The following is a 13,487-nucleotide window of genomic DNA, read 5'->3' as shown; positions in this document are numbered from 1 at the left end:
GGTGCTAACGTTGTCCTAGCTGTTACTGTTTAATTATTTGCATGTCTCAACTCTGGGAAGTGAGGACTGTTGGGAAACTGAGATGAAGAGAGGCAAAGTCTAGGAGAGTGGGGAATGACACAGTGTAAAATCCTCTCAACTCCTGAAACACAAACAGTATGTAATAGGACCTAAGGAAAATAACAGGAGTCCCTGGGTGGTGCAAACAATTAAGCTTTTGGCTGCTGACCAAAAGGCTGGTGATCCGAACCCACCCAGGGCACCTCAGAAGAAAGGCCTGGCAGTCTGCTCCCAAAAGGTCACAGCTGTGGAAACCCTACGGAGCACAGTTCTACTCTGACACACATGGGGTCATCATGAATTAGAATCAGCTTAAAGGCAACTGGAAGGAAAATAACAGCATCTTCATTGTCAAAGGACATCACGTGACCAATCAAGGTTTACGCCAATCAACCAATACAAAATTTCCTTTTTCCCACCACTTTTGCCCCGCTTTCTGATGGACTACCCACAATAGCATATAAAATGCACTTTATAATTGGTTCTCAACAGCCTCTAGGCAATTTAGCAATAGTTTTTTTTTTTTAATCTGCATATTTCCTACCTCATTTTGCTTTTGAGAGGCAGAAAAAGTGCCTCCTTTCTATGGGGTCAACAGGCTAGTCCGTCGCACATCTTTGCGTCCTTTGTAATGTGACTATAGACCATACTGTAGGTAGGGGGCAGATTCTTGTTTAAAAAGGAGCAAGTAAGCCCCTTCTTATCTTTCAGAATAGAAAAGTCTAAGGCCAGAGAGCTTATTTCAATAAAGTCTTTGACACACTCAGTTCAAAGATAAAAGAAAAAAAAAGTATTCCAAAGACAAGTAAAGGTGATTTTGTTCATTTTTAATTATGGAGTATCTTAATTGCAGAGATTCTAATTCGTTGGTCTTAGGTGGGCTCTGGGAATCAGTATTGTTTAAAAAGCTCCCTAGATGCCTCCATTAGGCAGGCAGGGTTGAGAAGTCCCGGGCTAGAAAACTGTAGAGTGTTTTCCAAACCACACTGTGTACCTGAATCACTTGGGACAGTGCCTCTCAAACTTTAATATGCACGCAAATCACCTGGAGATCTTGTTAAAATGATTTAGGAGGTCTGATTCAGGAGGTCTGGGGTGGACCCCAAAAGTCTGCATTTTCAACAAGCTCCCAAGTAATGCCAATGCTGCTGCTTCACGGGCTAGACTCTGAAGGTAAAAAAACGAAATGGAACCCACTGCCGTGGGGTCAATTCCAAATCATGGCGACCTCATATGTTACAAAGTAGAGCTGCTTCGCAGGGTTTTCTTGGCTGTAATCTTTACGGAAGCAGATCACCACACCTTTCTTCCAAGGTGCCACTGTGTGGATTCGAACTGCCAAGCTATAGGTTAGTAGTCCAGTGCAAAACATTTGCACCACCTAGGGACCTCCAGCGGAAACCCTGGTTGCATAGTGGTTAAGTGCTACAGCTGCTAACCGAAAGGTCAGCAGCTGGAATTCACCAGGTGCTCCTTGGAAACTCCATGGGGCAGTTCCACTCTATCCTATAGCATCGCTAGGAGTTGGAATCGACTCGATGGCAATGGGTTTGGTTTGGTTTTGGTTAGGGACCTCCAGAGTAGCAAAGCCCTAGCATGTTAGAGGAAATACAGATTCCTGGGTCCCACCTCTCAGAGATTCTGATTCGGTTAGTTTTTAGCAAGACCCCAGAATCTTCATTTTAACAAGTTGCCTAAGGTTTTTCGAATGCTCGGATTTAGGAATTACTAGAATAAATTAATAACGCTGAAATTTACATTGGACCAAAACCTGAGAACTAATTCCGGTTATTTCCTCGAGTAGCCTTAGGCAATTCCTCTCTTCTCTGTAGGTCTCGTTTTCCTCATCTATAAAAGAAAAGGGTGGAGAAGTTGACCTCTTAGGCTCTTCTACCTCGCAGATTTCAGAACCCCCCGCCCCCATGACAGTTAATGGCCAATGGTAGCCTGAGTCTGGAACTACAATCCCCACAATGACCTGCGCTTCCCTGCTCTTACGTAAGGTTGTGAAGGAGGATCGCCCAATGGAGGAGCTCCCCACAAACCTTTGCGGTGGTTCAAGATGGCGGCGCCCACAGGCGCCATGAGCGATTCCGATAGCAGCAGCAGCAGCGATGCGGAGGAGCTGGCGCGGTGCCGTGAGGCGGCGATGCCGGCCTGGGGCTTGGAGCAGCGCCCAAAGGGTCTTCAGAAGCCTAGAGCTGGTAGGGAGCTGTGCTCCGAAAGGCTGGCCGAAGAGTGTGGGGTCTTCCTCTGGGGGCTGAGAGGATGGATGGTGAGGAGAGAGTCCCGAGAGAGCTCCAGGGACTGTGTGAGGTTCCCAAATACAAAGTTGGGGCAGTTGCCGCAGGGAGGGTGGTTCCATTACCCCAGTAGGGGAAACTGAGGGGTTTAAGTGTCTTGCATCTGCTTCCTTCGCTGCATCCACACTCCCGCACACGGGGCGGGCCGCCATCACCGCTCCGCGGTGACTGTGTCGCCCCCTCTCTGGATCCTTGCATCCAGCCTTTCCCTGTCTCCAACACATCGTCCACATCCTTGGGGAGCTGCCAGCGAGGAACTGGCACGCAACTCTGACCGTGTTGTTCCTTCGCTTGAAACCGTTGTGACTCCCTATTGTCCGGGGAATAAATCCGTTGGCCTCTAACTGCAATGTAGCATCTCCTTCCATCATGCATATGGACAACAAACGACAGTAGCTTTGGCGATACCTGTTCCATTGTTCCAGCAGAAGTCACAGGTTTTCATACCGCCTGAACAGTTGTTAAGATATATCAAAATATCATTTTGTTCACAGTAAAATACTCCAAAAATCATTTATACACCTCTTCTGCTTTAGAATTACGGTAGTTTTTAGACTCTCCTGTAGACCTCACTTAGTTAATGCTTTAATAAAGAACCACGTGTGTTAACATTGCTAATTTGGTGCTCTAATACTATGATAACTGGATTTCTCTATCATTGGTTTTCTTTGTAATCCTACGTGTTATATTTTATCCATTTAAAGGTTGTACTGAGAAGGGATCCAGGCTTCACCAGACAGCCAGAGGAGGCCATGGCAAAACAAGTTTAAGAACCTCTGCATTTGTTTAAAAGGACTTAGGAGGCCCTTAGTGATCTATCATCCTGCTTGCCTCTCCCTTCTTGCCCTCTGGCCTTAATACACTTCCTGTAGGTAGGGTCTAGATCACACTCTGCCCCCTCATCTCTGGACTCCATAATTCTGCAGTTTTCTCTGCGGGTTCTAGACAGACCTGCCTTTCCATCTCCATCATTCCTGAACAGTGAGAACTTGAGCAACAAACTGAACTTCCAACTGTCCCTAAATTTCCTCATCTGTAAAGTGGAGGTAATGGTAGTACCCAGCCCATAATATTGAGAAGTAACTGAGATGAGGCAACTACAGTGCTAGGCACATATTAAAGGCCCAATAAATGGCAGCAATTATGTGGCTGATCTCTCTATATGGACTGCTTTCCCTTGCTGCCTGATCCTACTCATCCTTTAATATAGTCTCTTTGGGAAAGCTTTCTCAACCCTTCAAGTCTGGGTTAGACACCTTCTGCCACCATCATACTTTGTGAGAGTCGATACATGTTGGAATCGACTCGATGGCAATGGATTGTTTATTTTCATAAATGGTGATTTCCTTTCTTCCTACAATTGCCTTTTTCCTTTCATCTCTGCCTCTCCAATCCTTTGAGTTAACCCTGGCCTGCATTTGTTCCACAAGTGAGTGGTTATGTGATATAAGCTTCTTGAGGCCTGGGATCTGGTCTGTCCCTTCACCGTGGTATCCCCACAGCTCAGCACAGGGCTCAGGAAATAGTTTTTAAATTAGTGAACTTGCTGGAAAGGCACCTCTCTAGTGAGTGAGGGGACCGGGACTACTGCCAGACTCCTAGTCCAGTTGCTTCTTCTTTGTCAGAGTGGATTACTAGGTGGCAGTGGAAGGAGAAATTGCCATGGAGTGCCAGCTCTGATGCTGTTCCTAGACAAGTAGCATGACTTTGGGGAGCTGTACTTTCCTCAGCTGTAAAATGCCTGACTGTTAGGGTTGGTGTCAGGCTCAAACATGAACAAGCTTTCTTTTTTTTTTTTTTAATTTTTATTGTGCTTTAAGTGAAAGTTTATAAATCAAATCAGTCTCTCATACAAAACCTTATATATACCTTGCTATATACTCCTAGTTGCCCTCCCCCTAGTGAGACAGCACACTCCTTCTCTCCACTGTCTATTTCCACGTCCATTCAGCCAGCTTCTGCCCCCCTCGGTCTCACATCTCCCCTCCAGGCAGGAGCCGCACACAGAGTCTCTTGTGTCTACTTGATCCAAGAAGCTCACTCCTCACCAGTGTCATTTTCTTCAAATGTGAACAAGCTTTGACCAACATACAAAGAGATGTACACATAAGAAGTGGCATCCAAGGTACCAGCTTTACAGCTTATTGTTTTTGTGACCTCATAAATCCCCTGATGATCAAAGTAGCTCATAATAACTGTTGTCATTTATTGAGCACCTACTGTGTGCCAGCACTGTGTACTGGACACTTGATGTACATTCTTGGTGATTCTTATAATAGTAGCCACCATGAGTTGAGCACTTACTCTGTGCCACTGTTCTAAGTGCTTGCTGGTCCTAAATGCTCCCAGTCAGGCTCCTGCTACAAGGCTTCACAGGTACTCTCCCCTCTGTCTGGAATGCTCTCCCCCAGATATCCATTTGGTTAACTGCCTCACTGTTTCAAATCTCTGCTGAAATGTTACCTTGTCAGCAAAGCCCTCTCTGCCTGTCATAAAATGTTACCTCTACCTAGCATTCCTGCCTTCTTCCCCTGCTTTGTGTGTGTGTGTTTGTTCGTTTGGTTCATATACTTATCACTATCTAATTTTATATTTTACTTGTGTGTGTTTGTTTGTTGTCTGTCTCCACCAGCTAGAATGTAAGCTCCATGAAGGCAGGGATATTTGTCAGATTGTTCAGCAGCTACGCCTGGGTAATCTTAGATATTTGGTATTTGGTTGAGTGAATGGCCACCAGGCCAGGCATCCACAATGGTTTAGTGTGTAAAATGTGACCAACAGAGCTGAGCCCCCTTCTCTCCTCCACAGCACTTTGCACACAGCCAGGCACGTGATAGGCACTCAATAAATTCTGGAATCAAATTACAGTTTGACTTGCCTGTTCAGCATAGTGGTTAAGAGACGGGCTCTGGAGCCAGATGGTCTGGGTTCTTCTCCCAACTCTGACACCAATTAACTGTTTGACTCTGACTGAGTTATTCTACATCTCCTTGCCTCTGCTTCCTCTTCTGTAAAATGGGGATAGTGATAACCACTCTCGTGGGGTTGTTGCGAAGGTGTCAGTGAGTCATACATGTAAATCACTTAAAATTGTGCCTGGCACACAACAGATGTTGTTATTGTCGATGTTTCCTCTATAAATACATCAATTGTCCTTATTTCCACAGGTGCTGCAAATAACCAGTTGCCAGCCACCCAACGGAGCCTCAGGTAGCATGCACCTTGGGTTCAAGTTTATATTTTACTTATGTGTGTTTGTCTAGCAACTACAGCCTAGCACCTGGCACACAGCAGGGGGTCAATAAATAATTGACCCCCTGCTGTGTGCCAGGTGCTAGGCTGTTGTCATTAGTTGCCATCAAATCGGCTCCAGCTCATGGCGACCTTATGTATAACAGAGGGAAACATTGTCTGTTTTTGTGCTGTCTTTATGATAGTTGGTATGTTTGAGTGCGCTGTGGCTAGGCTAGGCCCTGCAATGCTAGGCTAGTCCCCAGAAAGAACAGGACACATGTAGTCACTGCCTTCAAGGGGGCAGCTTGTGAGCTGGCAGGAAGTGAAGTCCTTTTGTGTGTGTTATAGGCTTAAGGTGGATGAGCACGAACAAGATGGCAATGAGCTTCAGACCACCCGCGAATTCCGAGCTCACGTAGCCAAAAAGCTGGGAGCCCTACTGGACAGGTAACCAAAAGCATACCTTCTCTTCTCCTGCCCTTGTTAATGCGAACAGTAATAGCTGCCTTGGCTTTGAGCTTACTGTGTGCCGGTAGGGACTGTGGCAAGCGCCTGACTTATATGACCTTGCTGCATTCATAATCACCTGGCCAGGCAGGTCCTATTGTTGTCCTTATTCTCCAGATGGGGAAACATAGCCTCTTGGCAAGGGGAAGTGCCTTCCTGAAGTCACAGGGAGTCAGGGACAGACCTTGGACTCCAACCCAGGCGTGGCTGACTCCAAAGCCCATGCCCTCAACCACAGCGATATCCTGCTACAGTGAGAATGAGAGAGGAGCCCCAAGAAGCAAGAGCTCATTTCCACCAGGAGAGGCCAGGAAACAGAGTTCATATTTTTGGGTGCTTTCCGTGTGCCAGGCATCATGCCCATTTTCTTTGTTACATTTCCAGCATAGATTGAAATATGGTCTAAAGATTCAGGTTGCCGTTCCTAAAGTAGGTACCAAAGGATACAAGCCCAAAGTGTAGCTCTAGGAAAAAGGCAGTCCAACAGCAGAACAGTTTGAGAAGCACCACAATCCCCATGCCCTTGGAGATTTGAATTCATAATAGGACATTCAAGGCTCTGGAAATCCCTGCTGTAAAGAGACCTGTGTAGCTTCATTTAGTCCAGCATTTCTCTAGCTCATTTGGCCACAGTGCCTTCTTTCATGGAAGACCAATCAACATACCATGGAACACATTTTGAGATACCCTGCTCTAGCTCCATTCCTTGTTGTTGTTGAGAATATTCACAGCAGAATATACACCAATTCAACTATTTCTACGTGTACAATTCAGTGACATTGATTACATTCTTTGAGTTTTGTGAACATTCTCACCCTCCTTTTCTGAGTTGGTCCTCCGCCATTGACGTAAACTCACTGCCCCCTAAGGTTCCTGTCTAATCTTTCAAGTTGCTGTTGTCACTTTGATCCCAGATAGATAGTTCTTAAAAGAGCACGATGCTCCAGGCAGACATTTTTTACTAGTTAAGCTAAACTATTGTTTGATTTTAAGAAGATTTCAGGGAATATTTTTGGCTTAAAGTTTAAAGATAATCTCAGGGCAATAGTTTCAGGGGTTCATCCAGCCTCCGTGACCTTAGAAAGTCTGGAGTCCATGTCTAGCTCCATTCTTGATTGGCAGAGTCCTAATGGGTTTAAAAGGGAGACGAGGATGTTAGAGCCACAGTCCCTCAATTGGAAATATGTATCAAAAAGGGCAAACAGGCCCTCCGAAAGTGTGAACCAACTGCTCTTCTAAGACAGAATGTGAGGCCAGATCCCAGCAGGCTGAACGACCATGACATTAGAAGCAGCCCCTCAACCTGAGAACATGCCAGACGTGTTTAGGAAGGTCATTTGGTGTTTTGACCTTTGGGAACAGTCTTTTCTTCATGACTGTCCAACTTCACAGTGAACAAGGCCCACTTGGCATTACAGTGAGTTAGGATGGGACGTTTCCCCAGGTTGTCAACCATGGTCAGACTGTTACCTGTACTCTTTTTGTATTTCTTTCCGAAGAGGTCTAAGTGATACCCTAGTTGGTATCTTGTGTTATATCAGGGCTTCTCAACCTTAGCACTGTTGACGTTTTAGGCTGGATAATTCTTTCTCATGGGCACTGCCCTGTGCATTGTAGGATGTTAAGCAGTATCCCTACCCTCTTTCCACTAGATGCCAGTAGCATCCCACCCCCCTAATTGTGACAACCAAAAATGTTTCCAGATATCACCCAATGTTCCCTGGGTGACAAGCACTGTGTTGTCAGATCTTCGGGTCAGTGTCAGGTGCCTGGATGTCATATCTCCACTCCCTATTTTCCCAGATTGCTTTTCCTGAACAGGGCTTTGGGGATGCTTTCGAGATACATAGAAGGACGTTAGGAGAAAGAGCCCAGTGCATTGCTTCATTTGCTGGGGGGACATCACTGTATGTGGTGACTTCTCCATCAGCATTTACCAGAGACACACTGTCTTAGTTTGCCAGTGCTGCTGTAACACAAATTCCACAATTAGATGGCTTTAAAGAACAGAAATGTTCCTTCTCACAGTTCAGAAGGCTAGAAGTCCAAATTCAGAATGTGGTTCTAGTGGAGGTTCTTCTTCATCCCTTTCAGCTTCTAGTTGGCAGCAATCCTTGGAGTTCCTGGGCTTGTAGATTCATCTGCCTACATCAGCCTCGGATAGCATTTGTCTTCCCCCATACCTGCTTGCTTGTCTCTGTGTCCAATCTGCTGCTCGTTTTGTAACTCAGAAGTGATTGGATTTAGGATACACATTACACTGATATCGCCTCATTGACATAACAAAGAAAACCCTGTTCCCAAACAGGATCACATCTACACATAAGGGTAAGGATTCCAACCTACATTTTGGAGGGATATGGTTTAATCCATAACACGTGCTTCCCAGTCTCAGCAATCCTCTCTGGTCCCTCTGTGCTACTCAAGAGATGTGGCTTATTCTTATTTTAGAAGTCCTGTGGAGCTTGTTGCTAACCTCGATGACAAGATGTGCTAAGTGTCTGATGTAATCCTCATGACAACCCTGAGAGTTGTTATCTTTTATCATTCTCAATGTTCAGATGAGTAACAGAAGCTCAGAGAGGTAAAGTCACTTGCCAAAGGGGACATAGATAATAAGTGACCATGCCAGGTTTCAAAACCCGGGTGTCTGAAATCTAAATAAGGTGGGTGGATTGTATCAGTGTCATTTTCCGGGGTGCAGTATTGTGCAATGGTTGTGCTTGATGTTACCATTGGAAGAAATCTGGTGAAGTATATATGAGATCTCTGTGTATTATTTCTTAACAGCCGCATGTCAATCTACAATTATCTCAAAATTGAAAAAGCAAAAATCAACAAAAAAATAAAAAACAGATTTGCCCTGCTTTGGAAGCTGAGCTCTGAACTACTTCACTAGACTGGTCATGTTTCCCTTTTCATGCTTGCTGCTAGGAAGCTCGGAGCAAAATGTGTGACGTCTAGCAAGTGTATAGGACTTCCTGACCACCCACCCAGCTCTTTCTGTTCTTCCTGCCCTTATGTTCTCTTTGCCCTATTTTCAATTGCATTCATTTTGTTATACTCTTAGTATCTTTAAAACGTCTTTCAACCCTTTCTGGAATAAAGTAGAATTTAAACAAGTGAAACATGCAGTTCGAGCTGGGAGGGGCTGGTCAGCATGTTCGGCTGTAGGCAGTAGAATTTTTATCAGACCATTGTCCGCTCTGCTTTTGCACTTAAGATCATGCCCTTCCACTTAAACATTTTTTAATTCAAATAATTTATTTCGCTACCCTAAATCAACTGTCTCCTCTCCCCTTAGCTCCATTACCATCTCAGAAATGGAGAAGGAGCCAACAAAGGCCAAGGTACAGAAAGCTGCCTCAGAGGATGATGGTGAGTAGTTAAACTAGTAATAACAGCTCTCATTTCTTAAGCACCTACTGTGTGTCTGGAATGGGAGAAAGATGTTCCAGTCTGCTCCCACGAAAATTACAACCTTGGAAACCCTATGGGACAGTTTTACCCTGTCGTATAGGGTCACTGTGAGTCAGAATTAAATCAATAGCATGGGGTATGGGTGTGCCTGGACCTGGGCAATATAGTTTTGGTATAGTTTCTGTCATCCGCTGAGCCCCCAGGTGAGGCAGGTATTATGATGCTACCCCCATTTGCAGACAGGGAAACTGAGGCCCTAAGAAGTGAAGTCACTTTACTGACATAAAGTCATCAGTCTCATCCTGAGCAGGAGCCTGCACAACCTCAAGCCATGTGTCTGTCTGCCCCACACCCAAGTCATTTGTCACTTTGGAGGCTGCCTTAGAGGGCTCATTTGTCAACTTCCAGAACCCTGACTTCTGGAAGCCTCTGGAGACAGGCTTGCTGACCTGATTTAGCAGCTGGCATCCCCACACACACCCTGTCCTCTGGCTCCAGCAGGCATTTACCAATGATAATGCATTGTTTTGTAGTTAGATGATAGTGATCCCAGGACTTTGCATCTGGACTGGGAGCTCATTGAGGGCATACCTGGGAGGAGGGGCCGGTATTTGGGGGCACTGACTCTGCCCCCTTGAATATTAGGCTTCCGCCTTTTCTTCACATCCATTCCTGGTGACCCTGAGAAGGAAACTTCTCCCCAGCCCCACCGGAAGCGACCGCCCTCCAGCTCCAGGTGAGATCTCACATCGGGCCTCAAACTTCCTTTTTGCACTTCCGTCTTGGCTGATGTGTTGTAACCCCCCAGCAGACTCTGGTTAGGTCCAGGCCAAGGATGGGGCCCTGTCTAGTAGCTGAAGAAATTGTGCACTCATTGGGAAAGTTGAAGAGGTTGTGTTGGGTTTGGATATTTATGCTTTTTGAGTATACCCATCTTGTGCCAAATGCCTCACTTGTACTTTATCGTGTTTGCCTGCTGGGACATCCCTGTGAGGCTTGAGCTCTGTTAAGACCCCCGTTTTATAGATGAAGACACTGAAGGTCAAAGACGTTAAGTCACTTAATGAGGACACACAGCTGGCACATAGAGAAGCCAGTATTTGAACCCAGGTCTGCTTCCTCTCCAGCCTGAGCTCTTTCACTGCTTCCTTTTGTGTCCTCTTTCCAGTGGTTTGGACAGAGTGGGCCAGCTTTGGGGATTTTTCTTGATTCCAGTTGACTCAGGTTACCCCCCTACCTACCCCCTTGCAGCAGCGAGGACAGCGACGAGGAGTGGCAGAGGTGCCGGGAGGCAGCTGTGTCAGCCTCCGACATTTTCCAGGAATCAGCCATCCATGGCCCTATCAAGGTAGAGAAAGAGGCAAAGAAGAAGAAAAAGAAGTGGAAAAAGAAAGCCAAGGAGGAGGCCAACGCCAGCGTGGCCACAGCCACCACCACCACAAGTGGAACTGCGGTCCAAAAGCAAGAAAAGGAGATAGCCAAGCTCAGTAGGGACCAGGCATCACTTGGAACCAAAAAGAAGAAAAAAGCAAAGACTAGTGAAGCTCCCCAGTTCCTGCCAGCAAAGAGTGCAGCAGCCGTGCTTGCAAACTGACCCAGCCTGTGGGCACAGGGCCCAACTAGCTCTGAGGACAAGGGGCCCACTAGAGACAAGACATTTCTAAGCCTCTGCCTTCCTCCAAGTTCAAGGCCTTGGCTGGCAGGTCCAGACTCAGCCTCTGTGACCCTGATCATGATTGGGTTTTGCCCAAGGGACAGGAAGATGGAGTGGTGGTAGGGTCCATAGCCTAAGCAAGGCCTGCCCCTCTCTGCTCCTACTGGGGCAGACCTGGGGTACCAGAACATTCTGTGGCTTCAGGAAGAAACAGCCTGCAACTACTCAAGACTGATGGCCAAGTGGTTAAGGTTCCATCTCCCCAGTGCTGTCTGAGTGGGCAAGTGAAGAAAGATTTCCTTCCTCTTTGCCTCCTCAGCCCCAGTATGAGACACAATCTCTAGAAAATAAAGAGAAGGGCTTCCTGAGATGCCAAGGCCCAAAGGGAATTTTCTACTTCTCCCCCAGGCCACACAGGCTTGATATAATACTGTCTAAAAGAAGGAAGAGAGAGAGAGTTTTTCCCCTGGCTTTCCAGAAGTTTCTTCCATATTTGTGAATATACCACGGATCACCATGTCTCTAAGCCAACCAGATTATCGAAGATAAATCTTTGTGGAGCACAACACTTAACAAAGTGTTCTGGGTGGTGCCTGTCCACCCAGTCTCAAAGAGACTTTGTAAATATGCCTCACACATGAGATCCTCCTGCCTGCACCCTCGAGGTAAGTCCTTCACCTCAGAGCTTCAGGACTTGAGGAAGTACTGCACCGCCTGTGGACTGGGTTTTGTAACAATAGGCCTATTCTACAAGAACGAGCAGAAGCTCAAGTTTAAGGTGAAAGTCTGGGATCATCATCTTGCCTCCAAGATGGCAGCAGAGCAAGAAAAACAGAAATGGGTGTGAGGGTGTGTGTGCACTAGAGCCCTTCTCTCCTCAGGTCCCCAGCCCACCCCAAGCCCACGCTGCCTGCCCAATCCCTGATTATTGAACAAACAAGAAGTTTTCAATACATCTCTCGTTTGCTTTACTGAATGTTAAATAACTTGACAGGCTGGCCCTTAGCTGGTTATAAGCTGCAGGGAGCGCTGGTTCTCCCCGGCCCCTTCCTCAATCCCAGGGTGGAATTGTCCACTGAGGTCAAGGTTATCTGCAGCAGCCCCAAGGAGATGAGGTCACCTGTGCCCTGGGGTTATACAGCTGCTTTGTCTTCCCCTCCCTGCCCCTCCTCCCAGAGGAACTCCGGACCTCAGACTCCTCAGGGTAGCTGTGAACTGCCTGGGCCTCTCCCCACCCCTCTACCAGCCAGGCTCCCAACATCTTAGCCATCAGTCCTGTCCACACAGAGAGCTCCTCTCCGCTGGCTCCACCTTTTCTCTTCCTCTGGGCTCCTCAGCTCTGCCAGCCGCTCAGGCCTTACTGCCTCCCACGGCAACGTCTCCCCTAAGCAAGGGAAGGGTCTGCAGGGCCCCTGGGCAGCAGTTCCTCTGACCTCGGGGGCCTGCTGCCCAGGGGCCTGGGCACATCACCAGCCACAGAGTCCTGAGGCCCCTGCAAGAGCAGAGAGGACATCCTAGCCCAGAGCTGGTCTTCAGTTGAAGCTAAATGCCAGGTTGGCCTCAGAAGGTGTGATGCTCAGGAGACCAAATGTCCAGGAAAGCAAGGCAGTGGGGACCAGGGGAAGCGATGGCTCAGAACGGGAGCTGGGAGAGCCCTGCCCACCTTTCCTGTTAGCTTGAGCCCGCTGTGGCTTGGGCGTCTGAGCTCCAGGCCCTGGCCCAGGGTAGTGTCTCTCAGGATATCATATGTGAGTGAGCTATGGGTGGATACAAATGGGTGTGTGGATCAAGAGAGGGGGAGGTGGGGAGGGGCAGGACTGGAGTGGCCTGGTGGGTGCCCGAGTGAGAGATGAGACCTTGGTGCATTCATCCCAGGGGCAGGTGACCTAGGGCCTCTCCGAGCTCAGTGGGTCCCAGCCACATGGGCTTGTGTCCTGAGGAGTGTGGCTGCCAGAGCCCCCTTGAGGGCCCCAGGGCTCTCCACAGGCCAAGGCTGAGCCTCCAAAGGCTGCCCCTTTCTGTTCCAAGTGACGAGATTTCACCCTGAGCAGAAGGATGGTTCTTCCCATGTCCTGCCAGGAACAGGCTCTGCTTCCCAGCTCTCTGCAGTCCCTTCTTGTGCCCCTGAAGCAGCCCTTCTGAGCTGGGGTGCTGTAGAACCCTCCCATTGCTGGCAGTGCAGGGTGGGGACTGAGGCAGTTCCCCAGGGAAGGCAGCAGCCCTGTAGCAGCAGAAGTTCGGCAGCCTCAGATGTCCTCCAGGCAGCAGCAACTGCCCTCATCACCTCTCAAGCAGACAGCGCAGGAAGC

General features: G+C 47.7%; 1 protein-coding gene across 3 annotated transcripts; it reads left to right on the top strand.

The window, feature by feature from the left end:
* The first annotated feature begins 85 nt into the window (after nt 1-85).
* C19H12orf43 (chromosome 19 C12orf43 homolog) lies at nt 86-13,434 on the top strand. 3 transcript variants are annotated; one of them, XM_003419251.4, is made up of 6 exons: nt 86-2,264; nt 5,531-5,573; nt 5,946-6,044; nt 9,409-9,482; nt 10,170-10,260; nt 10,779-13,434. In XM_003419251.4, exons 1-6 carry the CDS (start codon nt 2,123-2,125, stop codon nt 11,116-11,118), a joined length of 789 nt encoding a protein of 262 aa, XP_003419299.1. In that variant the 5' UTR covers nt 86-2,122; the 3' UTR covers nt 11,119-13,434. The 3 variants fall into 3 exon arrangements, with proteins under 3 accessions (XP_003419299.1, XP_010597225.1, XP_010597226.1); XM_010598923.3 differs by having other exon boundaries at nt 10,776-13,434; XM_010598924.3 differs by having other exon boundaries at nt 2,147-2,335; nt 10,776-13,434.
* Nucleotides 13,435-13,487: the final 53 nt, after the last annotated feature.

The sequence above is a fragment of the Loxodonta africana genome, chromosome 19 (genome assembly GCF_030014295.1).
Source record: "Loxodonta africana isolate mLoxAfr1 chromosome 19, mLoxAfr1.hap2, whole genome shotgun sequence".
NCBI classification, from domain to species: Eukaryota; Metazoa; Chordata; class Mammalia; order Proboscidea; family Elephantidae; genus Loxodonta; species Loxodonta africana.
Note: the sequence above shows the minus strand (reverse complement) of the source record. Positions and strands in the feature narration are given on the sequence as shown.